This window comes from Aulonocara stuartgranti (genome assembly GCF_965226115.1).
Source record: "Aulonocara stuartgranti genome assembly, chromosome: 1".
In the NCBI taxonomy this organism is placed as follows: Eukaryota; Metazoa; Chordata; class Actinopteri; order Cichliformes; family Cichlidae; genus Aulonocara; species Aulonocara stuartgranti.
The window spans coordinates 7,993,740-8,011,113 of NC_138939.1; the positions used below are offsets into that span (position 1 = coordinate 7,993,740).

Consider the following 17,374-nt stretch of genomic DNA (forward strand, 5'->3'; position numbering starts at 1 on the left):
AGCCCAACAATAGACTGTTTGGCAGGTTGTGTTGCCTGGTATCTGTGTGGGGAAGCAGAGATGTTTTCTGCTTTGATTTAACAGAGGCACAGTGTGTAGGAGAGTGTCTTTTCAGTTAGGCTCTTTTTGCAGCAGATGCAAAGCAGGTGAGTAAGAGGAGTTTTTGGTGTGTGTGCGCTTGCATTTTAACGTCCTAGGCATGCTTAGTATGATTTTAAAAGGACTTAAAGTAGGACATTGTTTATATGGTGAAATGTGAATATTTTCATTTCTGTCGTGCACACAGCCATTCTTTGGACCGTCCCTCATTTTCAGTGTTGAGCGTTTAACATACAGTCACAGCAGCATTGCACATTTATATCTGTCAGTTCTCCTTTAAGCTAATTGGGCTACATCATTTAACCAAGCCTATGAAAAGAAACCAATGACCTAGTTAATAGTATCTCTTGGGGTGTACTATTATGGCTGAAACAGTAGTAATTCTGAACTGGTTATGCTTGCGAGATATTTTAAGTGTAGTTTATCCCTGTCAAAGCAAAAGGATAGCTACGTGTCGTCATTATTTTGATGTGTTGATTTTAGAAATTCCTGTTATAGTTTTGTTTTAGTAATTCTACAGTTGTTTATTATTAAATCTGACATGCTTTGATAGTTACATGGAAGTAACAGTAATGATTACCCCAAGTAAACAAAAACAAAGAAACATCACTTTCTCTCTGTCACAGCAGTTTTCTAAAGAAAAACCTGCTTCAGAGAGAACACTAATTTCACTCGTTGTCAGTGTGGTGAATATGCATGTGCACACACACACTGTGTGCGCAAGTCTAAACAGGCAAATGTGTCCGTACCCCATAGTGTGCGCTAATGCAAGTCTGTGGTTGTGAATTAATAATTCAGAGTACTGGCATAGCAGGGTGGAGCCTTTATTATTCATGGTTGGCGATGGAACCAACAGATGACTGCATTAAGGATGAGCAGATAGAGTCCTCTGCCAAGAAACCACACTTCCATGCCTCTAGCCGCTGTCATTTACACCTACCAGTCCTCTACGCTCGTCTGACTCCTCCTCTTTTTTTCTATGTCCTTGTTCTCCTGATCTCTGTCCTCTCCATCTGTGAGCATCTTTTTCTCTCTCATTTAGTATCATCTTCCTCTCTCTTTCTGCATCCTAATTGCGTTACAAAGATCTGTTGGCAGTTAAAGAAACATTATGTAATAGCACACGTATATTAAATTGGAAATATAATGTGGAGATCAAAAGTATAGTAGTGATTCGTCAATTAAATTTGGTAAACTATATAAATATTGTAATTGCTGAGCAGAAAGGATTTATCAATGACTGCCTTTTGTGATTGGTCTGGCCAGTCAAACGCTCGTTGACCACGACAACCTGATGAGTGTATCTCTCATTTTTTCAGAAGAACGCTCTTTTTCTAGCTGTTGTTGTTTTCTCTTGAGCAGTAACATCCATTTGTAGTTACCTTATTTTCAAAGGCGGAAAATATTCCGGTTATTTCCAAATCTGGGATTACTCGTTGTGCAGTCAGTCTGTATAATCACCGTTTTGAACCATAATAGTTTCAAGTGTCATTTGCAATTTGGGTTTTGGCTTCATCTTCTCCCTGTATGCCTCTCTTCTCCCTAATTCCCTCCTTTATTGTCCACTGAATCTTTTTCTGCGTGGTCTCAGTGCCACTGCCCCTGAATGCTGCTTTTATTGAAGAGATTCTGAGCTGCTGTTGCCACTAATGCTGCTGCCATATTGTACCCGAACCCCGCTGTGGCTGCTTCTAATGAGATTCTTTGTGTCTCCATCGCCGTGCTTTGCCTCCTCGTCTCCTCTTCTGCTCTGAATAGAGGAGTTGTCGCGGTTTAGCATCAAAGGAATAGGAGAGGCAATGAAAGCAGCAGAATCGGCAGGCGGTTTCTCTGTGTATCCCCTTCCTCAGTCACTCTCCTAGGATGTTTAAACCAATAACGTATATAAATGTGCACGTTTAAGGTATAGTATATTAAGCCATGACTGCGTGTGCTTATTTGTTTATATACACATATACACTGCATTGTTTCCCACACTTGAGCTGTTTTCACAGAGTCTGGAAAATCTGGAGAATCTGGGCACATTTAGCACACAGCAGTTTGTTAGGGATGTTTTCACAGGGCTGCTCATTTCCAGAAAAGGTTTTGTCAGTATTGAGATCAGAATTATCTCAATACTGACAATTGCTAGGAGAAGAAGCAGCTACTTTTGGGTGCTCCCTTATTTATAATGGGCTGCAACAGCAGGTAGCCGCACATATTTAATCTGGCAGATTTTTACTCTGGATGCTTTCCTTGATGCAATCCCAAAAGGGATTTGTGTCTCCTTTCAAAATCAAACTCGGGATCTTTCACTTTTCTGGCAAATGTGTAAACCACTACAATGTGGAGACACATTTAACATGATCTGCAATAAATACGGGTGTAAATTTTTATGTGGCCTAAAAGTGTGTCGTTGACATGAGGGCACCATGAGTGTATGTTCCGTAGCACGCATTACGATTTAGTAAAAAGGAAGCTAGTTCAGCAATGTTGAACAAGCACAATGCTTTGAAAATATGCAAGAAGACTGTTCCTTCTGTCATATTGTGCAGGCTGCTGAAGAGTTAGAAGGTTACGTTACTTTACTGTTAACCTGCTAAGCAGCTTTTATTTAAAATTTCCAGTGAAAACACTCCCTAGGGTACGTTTGTGTTTACATTAGACTTCTGCTGTGGTACTGTAAATACTGCTGTGTAACATCTGTTGCAGTGTAATGCTGCTTGTGGTAATAGAGCTACACTTTGAATTAGGTAGTCTGTCATAAGTGATGGTAGGAATTTTCCCTTTATTTTGTTTGAAGTAATAAATGTGGTAGCCTGCAAGCCGGAGTAACAATAAAGCATTCAGTATTTATTTTTTTTTTCTGTGTCGTTACAACTTAACGAAAGAAAGAATATCTAGAAAAGTTCAAAGTTTTGAAGTGCATGTGCAAAATGGCTACAGACTTTAGTTGTGCAGGCAGCCTGGCCATTTTAATGGCTGGGACTAATTTAAGCATTCGATTTTCAAAGAACAAACCCATCAATGATAATTTGATTAATGGACAATCCATTGGTTATTAGTTTGACTTCTGTCACTACTACCCACTGAACACGGGGCTTTATGTCTCCGTTCCCACCTGGCTCGCTGATGTAGCCCCCTTGTTAAACTGCTTCTCCAGTGAACTTTTTTTCACATGGACTGCAATTCCCCGTCCGTTTCTGTCTCAGACCTCTCATCTCTACTTGAGGAGCTTCCAAGAACCCAAGTCATCTTTTCCTTCTGTTCACCTCTGCATTTAACATGAACACTTGCATAACATCACCACTGAGCTCTCCTTGGTCTGTCACACCTACCATCTCATTAATGGATGTAATTAAGTCTGTACAGCCAGCCCCACACACACCTACTTGCACTGTACTTTTGAACCTGTATTGCTTTCACTTTGTTGACTCTTGCCATCACAATTGCTCAGAATAAACCTTTACAAAGAGCTCCGTGCCCCATCATTCAAAATAGGACTAGAGTAACTTGAAGGTAAATGCTGGTGATGATAAATACTTACAGAAACTACAGTCAACATTTCAAGCATCTGTTACATTTCTTCTGTCTCTCCTTAGTCAGGTGAGCAAGCCATTTTGGTGCCTTGGCAACTCGTAGAGCATGCATTGCATAGTCTGAGATTAGACCAGACTTTATCTAGCAACTCCCCTGACTTCATTAAATGCAGTCCTAATAGAGTTGATTGTCCCTTTTTAATATATTTGGTGCTACTAACTGAACAATCATCGTTCAGCTAATTGTATGAATATGGATTTTTTTTTTTTTTTTTTAGCTAATGTATGTTCTTATGAAAACCAAAAATGCAACGCAATTAATAATGGGGCGATCCTCTAAAAGTAGTCCAAGCAGGCTCACTCCCAGCAAGTAGTCTCTTCTTTGTCTCCAGAATGTAGGAAATGATGAAAATGACTGTAGCCTGCCTCCGCCTGCATGGATATTGAGAGGATATAAATAGCTGGGCTAGTATGAGTGTGTGCTGAGACTGGAACCGCAGCACACAGAGCTCAAACAATAAGCCGTCACCACTACCCTTCCTCCCCTCTGCTTTCTCCAGTCCAGCAGCCTCCCAGAACTCAAAGGGGGAGGTGGAGAGGAGTAGGAGGAAGGGGGTATTCTCTCTCCCTCTTCCTTTCTTTCTTTCACTTCCTGTCTCTCTGCTTTTGTAATTTGTCATCAGCGGCAAGCTCAACCCTGTCACTTGTTACGTCAGAGAAGCAGACTGGACGGCTGCCTCCTGTCTTCCCACCTGTCTGTCAGTCAGTTGGCCTGTCTGACTGTAGAGTGAGAGGGTTCTGTGTCACGCTGCTCTATTTTTTATTGAGCCAGATAAAAATAGGGGTCGACGGATTAGATACACGCATGACTCCTTTAATCTTCTGCAAAGAAAGGATGGAGGGTTTTTTTGTTTTGTTTTGTCTTTTCTTCCTCAGTTCAGACTTTGACTAGTATTTACTGTAATAATTTCTTTTAGGTTTATGCAGGTTTTCTGGTAAAATCACAACTTGCTTATGTTTAAAATTTAATTTGAAATCTTAAAATAATTTAAGCTGCAGCTGCTAAGTTCATTTTATGATTATCCATGTATTGGGCACTATTTTTAAACTGGATAAATGTTTCTGAGACCACAAAATCGCCTCAGCCTACATCACTGCAACCGTCCGTCTGTCTCTGTTGCTGCTAAATCAGAAAGTCAAAATAGGAACAAGAATTTCTGTGGGACAGTTACAGCAGCACCTCGGCTAAAAAAAAGAAAAGGTGGTGGCGATGGCTAGAAATGTTTCATGTGGCAGATGGCAGAGGGAGCCACACAGTCATAATGACTGAGTAAGCCACAGTTTCTCTGAACTTCCTTCCCTCTCTCCTGCCGCTCTGTTCTTCTTGAGATTTCAGGGTTCTCTGCAAACACTTGGAGAGAACATGGCTTTCTCTTCTGACTTCAACCTGGTATAATCCGAGAACTGTCTTTCAAGACCAAAAAAGGAATAAGTGGAGATAAAACCCTACATGTATCGATCCAAATGTATACACCACGGAGCCCTGCTTCAAAAGCTGTCACAGATTTATTACTCTCTGTGAAGATTAAAAAATAAAGGTAGTTTTTGGAGCATGTGTAGTTCCAGGGACTTCTTCATTGTTAGCCAGCTGCACTGAAAGGTTAGCCATAGTGCTGAGGGTGTTTAAGTCAAGTGATCGACAACTTCAGTTGACGCTGCCCACTCTGTCCGATTTTGGTTTTGTTGTTTGTTTGATTTTTTTTTTCTCCCCCTCTCGTTTTGACTGGTGTGCAGACTGGATGGTGCAATCAGATGGCAGAACAGGTGTCCAGAAAATGTGACCAGCGCTGTTTTATGCAATATTAAGGTGTGATTACGCCACAACCTCAAATAAGTTTCTTACCAAAGCATAACCAAGATTCTTACCATCCACCAGCATCTCAGCAATAAAAAAATTACTTTAGTCTTCTTCCATTGCATTTAATTTTGATTTAAACAATCTAGATGGTGTGAATTAGGATTAATACATGTAGTGTAAAGGAACAAATCAGGCAGATGTTTTTAAAGCTTATATCATGGAATCAGTTTATTTTCTGTAGCTCTTTTCCTCATTAACTTAAAAGCTTTAATAGCTCTGTAGAGCTTTTAGAAGGAAGACGAAGCAATTCTAAGCTGTGTTTACACTTTGCAACAAGCTACGCAACTGTTAAAACATACACCTGAGGTGTGTGTGTGTGTTTGGATGAAAAAACGTTTACAAGAAAGTCATTTCCTCCTTTGGGTTTTATGCAAACTTAAACATATGTTGTATATTTCAGTGAATTCATGCCTTCAACTTTTCCTGCGTTTTGCCTTGTGGACCGCTGCTGCTGCTTTCTGGTGTTGGCATGTGTCAACTAGGAGCAGGTTACACCTTGGAGAGATCGCCTGTCTCTTTTTAATTTTAGATTTTAACCAGTTTAACATGTAGTTTCATATAATGGTGATGAGTGACATGACACTTCCTGTGAAGAATTATCCAAATTAACTGTCCCTAATAGGTAGGGCTGCTCAATTAATCGAATTTTAATCACGATTACGATCTGGGCTTTCAACGATCATTAAAAATGACTGAGCCGATTATTAGCCCCTCCCTCATTTATCCGCGACACCTTAAAGGCCGGTCCGTGAAAATATTGTCGGCCATAAACCGGTCCGTGGCGCAAAAAAGGTTGGAGACCGCTGATTAAGAGGACCCGAGGGAAGCTCGGAAAGCTAAGCAGAAGTTATTTGGAGAGTGACTGCCGTTGGTTGAAAAGAGAGTTTAAAAAAAAAAAACTTCAGTGGTGTTGCACACTATTTTATATTATTTTTTTTAAAGTCATTGTTAACCCTTTAAAGCCGGTCAGAGCAGCACGCTCCGTTTTACGTAACTATTTTTAAATCCCTGTAGAACCTGAACCGTGTAAGCTAGCGCAATAATTTGTTTTGCATATGAAACCGGAGGAGTTGTACTTGCATCTGATGCCATCAGCTTGTCCTCGGTCACGGTTTCGTTCCACATATAGCTTTGCCTGTTTGGCTGCTTCAGCCTATAAGTCGATCAGATCAAAGTACTTTATCATCAGTGTATATTGATATGGTATATTTTCAAATGTTTTTCTCTGTGAAAAATGCCATATGCTTGTCTTTGAGAGCTAACATGTTGAATGACCCACTAGCCACTACTTTTAGTCCACCTGAAAATCAGCTGAATTCACCCTCAGTTAAGCTTTTCGGTCTTTTTGAACACTGTGGTTTGGTTTTAGAATTGTGGAGAAATTATGTTGTATGGTGATTTTTTTTTTTTTGCCTCGCCCTTGCTCTGAACAGTCAAAGTCATGTGATCAGTGAAGCATGTGGAGCCTCGGTAGTGGCTGCTTGCTGTGCTGGACGACAGCTCATCCAGATGAAGGGCATGTGGACACTGAAGCCTATTAAATGTCTGGGGAAGCTGCTTGCATCTCTAGGCACATCATCTCTCTGCATTTCCACTAATTGGTGCCTACTTCCTGCTTCCTTGTGGGGAGTCTCTTGGCACATTGAATACACACACATCAGTGTAGTTGCAGATGCAGATACGAAGACAAATGCACACCACAAAGCCTGCCTGCTGCTATTTCTTCTTATGTCCATTTTAATCCCTCACCCTGTTTCTTTCAGTACAGCTTTGCACCAGTGTGCTGTTGATTTTGAAAATCAAAAGCTTATTAAAAAAACCCTGTACTTGTTTTTTTTTTCAGACACTTGTCCTCTGATGGGATGACTCTGTTGCCAAATATTTCTGTTTAACTGTCATCCCATTGGACTTGCTGTATGCTGTGATCTAATAACGACATTGTTTGGTTAGTTACTGCCCCTTCTTTTTATTCTTGTTTTTCTTTCTAAAAATTGGCTTTTAACATTTTCTGTGGGGTTGTATTTTTGAAACTCAATTCGAGTGCAAAGCTCACAGTTTGAACAGCCAGGCGGTCAGGAAGTGATGGATTAACTGTTCACTCTACAAAAGCTGTATTTTTTTAGTTTAAGCTTATACTGTATATTTGCATACCCAGTAGGTCACATTTCCATATTTCCCTGCCTTTTTTTTTTTTTTTTACACAATACAAATACAATACAAACTTTGTATTGTGTCTGAGTTGAGGTTCGATAGTCACAGCTGCACTACACTTACTGCCATAATTGTAATAACTCCATGTGCTAGAGATAAGACATTACTGTTGATACGTCATTGTTTAAAAATATACAGTCTGTTTATTTACTCTACACAAAATGAGGTTAGTAAATAGTGTTTATACATATATAAACTCATTTGTTCAGCAGCATATATTATTAAAAACACTACAATTTGGTTCAAGCCCAGGCACCACCAAACTGCTCTGTTGGGCTGTTAAGTCCAGGGCCTTAGCCCTTTTTGTTCCTTGGGTGCTGCATCATGGCTGTCTGTGCTCTGCTCTCTGCTTCTTCCTTCTCTTCTTGTTTCCATAACACTTTATCTGCTGTCAGTTAAATGCAGAATTTAATAGTTTGGTTGTTTTCTGTCTGTCTGTCTGTCTGTCTGTCTGTCTGTCTGTCTGTCTGTCTGTCTGTCTGTCTGTCAGTAGTTTATCATCAACTCACTTAACATGTAGTCTAATTTAGTTCAGCATTATATGTTTTTGGTTGTAAATGGAAGCGTAACAGGGTTTTGGGGTAGTGTGTAATGGCCTGCCTTTGTCTTCTTAATTTGTTGATCATACACATCTGTGCACAACTAGAAATAATTTTGAACCTGCAACCCAAGTTGGCTTATAACGCTGTGGCTTTTCTTCAAAACAGTCAGAGAACCCAAAATAGTCTGACGCATGAGCAGGCCACAACTCTGTTCCACGCCACAAACCACCAGACTGCTAATTTTGTAGTTCAACCCTGTTTGTTGGTTTAGCAGTAGCTTACTAGTTATTAATATTATTACAAGTTGGCTGGTTACAGCAGGCCAAAACGGCACTCATGGCACTGGGACATGTCCAAATGCTCCAGGTGGGCAAATGCCACCGTGTCCTGACTTTGACAAGAATGAACAATACCTAATGTATGTTCACATTTGCAGTGTTTATTTACTACTACTGCTTCAGTGAATAATTCAAATTCACACAGTATTAGCTGCTGCAGTTACACGTTGCAGTTTACACGTAGATTTGTTCAGTCTTTTTTACGGAAACCAAAAGACCCACAACATTTTTTTTTTGTGTGCACCAGCTCTTCCTTGTCTGCACCTCATTTCTGTTCTGTTCTTAATTGCCCCCATAGATGAGTTTTATTAGTTAATGTCACTAGATGCTTGGTAGGTCCAAGCATGCCAGCTGCATCAGTGTGTGGGTGAACATAAACATAGATCAAAAGCACACACTCACTGACAGCAACTAGTTTTTTGGTAGTTCTATAAGCTTTTAATTTTTTGAAGTTCGAAACAAACTGACAGTGTCTGCAGTTAATTTACCCAACATATATTCATGTGAGTAAGATGGGGTCTTTCAAGAAGTCATAAATGATGAATAATTTATTTGATTAATTGCCCCCTTTTAGTAAGACTACTAAGTAAAAAGCTGTTTTTGCAAAATATAGATTTTGCTTGGAGTCCTGCCAAAAGACGCAGAGTTTGCGCAGAGTTTGCGCAGCGTCGAAAACTAGCAGTTCCCAAGAACCAACACACAGCTGGAATTTAAAACATGCAATGCACTGAAAACACTTTGTGTTGTGAATGGAGCTTTCTTGGCACCAGATTGAATAGCATTACCTGACTAACCAGTCTTGGAATTCTTTGGGAATGTTGTTTACAAGTTTTATGTATAATGCTCTTCTTTGTTGAGTGTGATGGGAGCTGTGGCATAATGCTGTCTAAGTAAATAAAATTTCCCTCAGGATAGTTATTGGCTGTTTAACAGACAGAAATCTAGGTCAAGCTAAGTTGCCACCCCCAAGTCAAAAAAAAAAAGAAGGGAAAAAAAAGACTTTAATAAGTTCCTGTAGAAGCATTACTGTTAGATTGTAATCTGTGGATGGCCTTGGGCCTGCTGTGGACTTGAGCTTGCATAACCCAAGGCTTTGTCACAGTAATTTTAGAAATCAACAACAGCAATCTCAGTTAAACACCAGCCTTCTCTGGTGATTTCTGTTTAAGCTCTTATTTATCCAGGAAAACTGACATGGCAGCAATCAGTTGAACATTCTCATAGTTGCAGGCAAATGATAGGTGTCTAGTAAACCAGTGCTGCATTTCTTGGACTGAGTCAAATAATAAGAGCTGGACTAGAACCATAAGCTTAATAGAGGTGGGAATCACCATACATCCCACGATACGATATTATCACAATACTTAACGCACAATACGATATTATTGCAATTTTTTAAAATATTTTGCGATATTCAGATTCTGTACATAAAGGTAAACTTTATCAATATTCATTTTATCTAATAACAAAGTCTCACACTCAGTCTTTCTCTCATTTCAGTTTTATTGTTGACAAACTGAACGGTTTGTATTACAGTCTAGTCCAACTTAACTGAATGCAACCATCTGGTACAATTATAGCTATTCTGAACTATGCAATTTATGAAAACTATGCAGCCCATTCAGCAACTGAAGAATTTGAAAGTAAATTAAAACAAAATATAATTTTACATTAAATAAAAAAGTTTTAAACTTAATTAAAATAAAACATGTTTTAAATTAAAATAAGTAAACTGTCATGTTTATTGCTGCCAAAAAACAAGTTAAACACATTTGGACAGTGAAGGAATGTCAGGATTCTTGCTCAGAAAAAGGAGCTGATCAACATGCTCTGAAGTCAGAGTTCCAGTCCACAAAAACTTTTTTTGTAACAAAATATCGATTTCTGCTGTCCTTGTATCGATACATTATTAGCAAACAAAATATCACGATACTACACAGTATCGATTTTTTTCCCCCACCCCTAAAGCTTAATGGACAAGATTTTAGCTTGCGACCAAAGCAAAAATATGCTCTTGTAGCTTCCATGTTGGCACTGCCCAAAGAGGTTTTGGTCTTCCCCAAAAAGAAAATGACCAGGACTATATTTGTTTTTCAAGTTGGATATCAATTGTTCAAGCATAAAATATATTTTTGTTTATTAAATAATGAACAGTAACACAGACTCTGTATCTTAACTAAATGCCATCTAATTGTGCTTGCATACATACTTTTGCCTGGCCAGCTCATCCAAGAGACTCTATTGAATTCCCAGTACAGGATAGGCAATACACACAATCACTCCAATGTATCCTGGGTCTGCTATGGGATGTCCAGTAGGAAATGCTCAAAACACCCCACCTAGGAGGTCTTCAGGAGACATTGTTGTCAGATGCTTCAACATTGTCAGTTGGCTACTTTAGATGTTGTCTAATAGCAGTTCTACTCAGAGCCCCTTCTGAATGAGTGAACTGCTCACTATATTTCTAAAACCAAGCCAAGACACCTCTCAGAGGAATCTCATTTGTGCCCAGTTTTTTATATCCACTCTTTAGCCAAAGATCATAGCTATACAGTTTATATACATTTGGACAGGAACATTTTTGATTCTGTACATTATCAAAATAAATTTTAAATAAAACCACTCAGATGCAGTTGAAGTGCAGACGTTTAGCTTTAGTTCAGTGAGCTGAACAAAAAGATTGCATAAAAATATGAGAAACAAAATCATTTTTGAACACAATCCCATCAGGGGGCTATAATTAGAACAATTGGACAAATAAAATAACTGAAAATAAAATGTTAATTTTTTAAATACTTGGTTGAAAACTCTTTGCTGGCAATGACAGCCTGATGTCTTGAACTAATGGACATCACCAGATGCTGGGTTTCCTCCTTTTTAATGCTCTGTCAGGTCTTTACTGCAGCAGTTTGTTTGTGGTCTTTCTTTCTGATGTTTATTCTTAAACCAGTGAAATCATGCTTGGTTGGGTTAAAATCGGGTGACCTATTTCGCCATTCAAAAATATTCCACTTCTTTGCTTTAATAAACTCCCAGGTTGCTTTGGCTGTTGTTTTGGGTCATTGCCCATCTTTATTATAAAACTCCGCCCAATCAGTGTGACCGCACGTAGCTGATTTGATAAGACAATATGTCTCTGAACATGTCAGAATATCATCATTAAACACTAGTGTCTTCAGTGCCACTGGCCATGCACGCCCAAGCCATCACATTACCTCTGCTGTGCCTTACAGATGTGGTATGCTTTGGATCACAACTGATACAACTTAACTGATAATTAATGACATAACGTAGGAATTACCCACACCTGCCCATAAAATAGCCTTTGAGTCAATTGTCCAAATACTTTTGGTTCTTTAAAAAAAAAAAATGGTGGCACATGTTAAGGAGCTCAAACTCCTAAAGCCTTCATCGGGTTTGAATGTGGATACCCTCAATTGAAAGCTGAGAGTCTACACATTATGTCCATGTCCATTAAATAACTCTAATTGAAATATCTTTCAGTAAATGGGTAAAAAAAGAAAAAAAAGAAAAGAAAACTTGTGTCAGTGGTTAAATCAGTTCAAGTACCCTGAGGTTTTGCTCTCTGCAATCACTAAATAGTGATTTTAATCTTTTATATCTAGATGACACAAATTTCCCAGTATTCTAAGAACTGTGAATTCGAAAATGCACTTTAACTCCAACATTATTTTATGTCAGAATCAGTCTCTTGCATTTCACTTCTTATGAAATTATGCAATAGGAAAATTTCTATATTGGAACAAATTACAACTTCTTAAAGCAAATGAACCAAAAATGTGTTAAAATGAACCAATAACACAATTAGAGACCCTACGTCAGTGTTACATTTGTTTCAAAGGAAACATTTGTTAATTCTGTTTTGACATTTTTGGTCTTTTTCTCTCTCTTTTTTCTTTTTAATAAAATGAAGCAATAGATTATTTTGCAGTAACTGTCCTGTCCGCTGACGTGGGGGTGTATGAATCATCTTTTGTTACCGCTATCTCAGTTGTCTTTTTTTCAGAGCTGATTTGTGAAGTATAGACACCATATAATAAAAACCCAGTCCTGTCATAGTTTTTGATAGTTCTTTGTATCTGTGTTCTGTGGTGCGCTGAGCAACAGCTCTTCAGGAATCAGGTTGGGGGTGTATAGTACAGAAACAAGAGTTAACATCGCTGTATTCTCTGAGGTCATGGAAAATGCAGAAAGTTGTCTAAGAGCTTCGATGCACTGAAATATTAATGTGGTGAAACAAGATCATACAGGCATATTGTAGATGGGAGGCGAGCACTTAATTTCTTTAATCTACATCCACCAAAGTGCAGTAGGTTGCAGGAGCTGATATGAATCACAAAGGTTTAAAAAGAACAGGATGGCACACACAATGCAGGTTAGAATACAAACGACACATAAAATAAAACCATAACATTATTACTGGCATCTGGCACAGCAGAGAGAAAAGCAGCGCTGCATCAAAGCCTACTGTTACATCACTTGGTGTGTTGCCATAACACTCAGCTCCTGTCACACAACAGAAGACAATTAGGAGGAGGGGCGTGGAGAAAGAAGTGATTTGCATTCATGTGTGGTACATGTGGTACTTGGGGGGGTTGTGAGCCTGAATTAAAAATGTACTCTTTGATGTGATATTTGAACAGCCATACACTTGAACCATTTCTCTTTACAAGATTTTGTTGTTTGTGCTTATTGCTCATCTGGCCAGGATCATGGTTCATATTTACATCAGGCTAAAGGAAAACTGAAGGTTCACATTCCTAGGCTAGTCTGTTATGGATAAACATTTTAAGCAAAAATAAAAGCAAGGAAAAAAAAAAAAGTAATATTCACCGGGAATTGTTTAACTCACTTAAACTTTAAATTTATAAATGTATTGTGTATACTGTCTTGCTAAATTAATTTAACACAAATTTCAAGTGTGTTTGGTTTTTGGTTTTGGATTGGCTTTCTCTGGTTCCACAGCACATGAACACATTGGCTTTTTATCCAGTCCACTCGATACAAGGGCACGCACCAGGTAGAATTTCTTGCACAAAGTAGTACTATGTTAATCAAAAATCCTGTTTCAGAGGAATCGAAGATGTTCCGTGTCTTGACATCTGATAAATCGTCACACTGTGCCAGAAATTGTAGCTGCTTACTCAAGCACACTTACCTATGTTTTTGTTTTTGTCTTGTTTTTAAATCGGATGCCATTGTCAGACTGAGCACAGTCTTGGGCTTTTACACAGATACTCAGCAAGAATACTGTACAGTATAATTGCACTCTCTGGACTGCCTTTCCCAGTATCAAACATGTATGTTGATGCAGGTATGTGTGTTAGAAATCTATAGTCTGCTCTGTGGGACAAAGTGTTGGTGTTATTGCTCAAATGTTTTCAGTAGAAAATTGAATTGACAAAGACAGAGGCCCTTATTGAGGACCACTTGATGAACTTATGGAGAGTGATGTGATCAGTGAAATGTTGAAGCTCTTGAATAGCTTGCAGCTATTCCTCAGCGCTGGAGCAAGATAAGAATAGCACTCACTTGTCTCCTTTCCATTGACTAGCAAGTGTGGCTGCTCTGTTCCAGCAGGGTTGCTTTAGATGTAAAGAATGGTAAAGGGAAAAGAAGTACCCTCTGGGTTCACAGGAGCAGCCTGGCCTTGGATATATTTGGCTCTGTCAGTTTGCATACTGCTCTGCAGTGGTCTGCAATTAGGCTGTTTCCTGTTTCAACACAGGATATGGTAGGGCTGTGAAGCTTTGCTATAGATGCTCTTAGGGAGAATGCCAGGCTCTTTGAAGGAGATGCATCATATTCATGGATCTAAAATTACACAGAGCTCTGTTATTTCATAAGTTGGGGGAATCGCCTGCTTATGCTCAGTGAAATATAATCCAAGTGAAAGCTGTAGGTTGTTTTTCATCAAGTCCATCTACAATACATAGAACAAGTCACAGTCCAATTTGAAGGGTTTTTTGTTGTTGTTGTTGTTTTTCCCCCAGTACTGACCTCTTTTAAATTGATTTTATTTTAAAGTTAGGTTTAGACCATTTAAAATTAGTCTAAAGATCAGCAGTGTAGACATGTTCACATTGGTATCCAAATACAGCCCTTTCCTGCCTCCATAAGAACCACTGGAAACTGTTCGTCAGCAACTTCCTCCTACTTACGCTCCACCCTCCCTGTTTCAACTTGCTGTTTTCTGGACTGGACGGAAGTAAGATGCTTGAATGGAGCCTACCGTGAGAGACCTGCACCTAGTGTTACTTCTGCTTCATTATAACAACGCTGTGTTGTGTAAGACTTTGTGCAGTAGAAAATTAAAAAAGTAATCTTTTAAAATGCAATGTGGCAGTTAGGGCTGGGCCATATCATACCTTTCACGGTAATACCGGTATAATGTTCGGCAACGATAAGAAAATGAAATATCGCGATAGGATATGGGTAAAACGCACATGCACAGTGCCTTTGTTTTCATATGCACATGGTGGAAAAACCATGGCGGAGAATGAGAAGGGCGAAAGCGGATCGTTGAATGAAACGGATGAATCAGAATTGGTTTTTAAAAATGCTGCAACTTCAGTGGTGTGGAACTGGTTTGGCCAGCACTATTTTTGGTAGAGCATGCTAGCGGGCCGTCGTTATTACAGTGTTTTTTGGAAAATACGGCACACTTAAAATCAATCCTTTGATTTTTCTGAAAATCGACAGTGCCCTTTATAATCCCGTGTGCCTTATGTATGAATTCTGGTTGTGTTTACTGACCTCGAAACGATTTTATGTGGTACACGGCACTCGAAAATCTGTCAAATCTTTTAGTACGACTTTGCTAAACTACGAACCCGCACAGCTTGATGGATTGTCGGAGCATTACGGCTATATTAGGCAGGAGCCTCGCAGAGTGATACATACTGTGCTTCAACATAATATTACCGTGTTGTGCGTGTATAACCTCTTTTTAAGTTCTGTGGATATTATACATGGTTATGCTGAGGATATGTCGGCCAGTTTCAACTGGAAATGCCTTTTGGTTAAACTGTCAGCAAGGAATTTGCATTTGCACTGTTAAATTTTTATTTAACTTTAATGCACATAAAAAACACCTGCTCGTTTAAGTGAAAATACTTTGATCGTTTTTTTTTGGGTTTTTTTGCACTAATAAAGTTGAGGAGTTGTAAAGTATTTTGTCTAGTGTCAATTATATTGTCAGTTATATCGTTATCGCAAATTTTCAAATGTATATCGTGATAAATATTTTTGGTCATATCGCCCTGCTCTAGTGGCAGTTAAGCACTTTAATAAAATGCTTTCTTTTTTTTAGACAGTAAGTAAACTTATGATTGCTACTGTGCAATGATTGCATTTGGTTATTGTCTTAAAGCGGCAGTGGGTTCTGGGTTTGAATTAACCGAAGCCTTTGTGTGTTGACTTTGCATGTCCTCTCCATGTTTACAAGAGTTCTCCCCAGATACTCTGACTTCCTCCAACAGTCCAAAGGCATCCATGGGTTAGGTAAATTGGCATTTCTAAGTTGGTCAGACGTGAGCATGAGTGGTTGTCTGTTCATATTAACCCTGCAATGGATTGATGACCTGTCCAGTGTGTCCTGTTCTCTATAAGAGAATGGATAGATTGGCGTTTTACGTTATTTTAATCCTTTTTTTTTTTTTTTAAATTTAAATCACATTCGCCCTAATCTCTACTAACACTTTGTAGCAGACACCATCCACTAATCTGTCAGCCATGCTAGCTGTAGAGTGATCAGATCAGTGCTAGAGTTGTTGGAACTGTTTCATTTGGGCTGATTAACCAGCCAGTGAGATATGCTTGTGACTTGCTTTTGTGGCTGTTTGTGTTCTTATTGTTATGACATACACTGTGATCATTCAGCAGTTTTTATATAATACATTTGTTGTCTTTCTAATGCCTTTATCTTTATGTCTTACAGCTCTCATGGTACTAGCTGAACAGTGACCGCTACCTGCCTGAGGACACCTGCTGCCAAATTCCCTTCATCATGTCTGGGATCCATGTAAGTGAAGAACATATTGCTTTTTTCCACCTTTACTTGCACACTTTTTGTGTCCACGTGTAATAGAATTAAAAATCCTCTTCCTCTCTATATTTCAAAGAATCTGTTTGAAATGAAAACTCAAGATTCTCTCATTAGCATGTTTTAGTTGTTCTGGATGGTTACAAAGTCTATAAAAGCTATAGATCTAACTCTTTTCCCAGTTATGAATCTAATACATTTGTTTTGGGTATCTGCTGGTATCACCCCAATACCAGTTTTACATTAATACACTGTACACTCCTGAGGAAGAGACCTTTTTTTATTTTATGTATCGGGCATATCAGGTTTCAGTTAAAACTGCTTTCCTAACTTTATCCAATTTAATGAATTGGTATTTTTCTTTAGTAAATTTTAGGTGAATAAAAATGAGAAACAATGGTTGACCCCATTTATTTGCTCTACTCTCAGTTCAGTGCAGCGAGTCTTCACTGCGTACTACTGTCATTTATGATTGCCATAGTTTCTTTTTACCCTGCTCTCACTGAGTGCACCTGCGCTCACTCACACGTGCATCACATGTGGAGTGGAGCTGACAAGATAGATGAAGTGAAATAATATTAATCACGCTGACAAGAGCACATTATGTAACTGAGTGCAGTAAAGGCTTCCCAACAAGTCTTAAAGTGAACATAACGATGACACATCATAATCGTCTGAGCTTT

At 38.8% G+C, this 17,374-nt stretch overlaps 1 protein-coding gene across 2 annotated transcripts in view; it reads left to right on the forward strand.

The window, feature by feature from the left end:
* Nucleotides 1-17,374, forward strand: part of cskl (c-src tyrosine kinase-like) — a 50,576-nt gene that overhangs the window by 12,964 nt on the left and 20,238 nt on the right. Inside the window, exons 1-2 of one of the 2 annotated variants that reach the window (XM_082533769.1) lie at nucleotides 16,132-16,150; nucleotides 16,587-16,670. In XM_082533769.1, the coding sequence (XP_082389895.1) occupies nucleotides 16,656-16,670 (15 nt within the window). In that variant the 5' untranslated portion in view covers nucleotides 16,132-16,150; nucleotides 16,587-16,655. Of the gene's footprint in view, nucleotides 1-16,131; nucleotides 16,151-16,586; nucleotides 16,671-17,374 lie in introns of those variants that run through there. The other variant, XM_082533768.1, reaches the window with a different exon arrangement.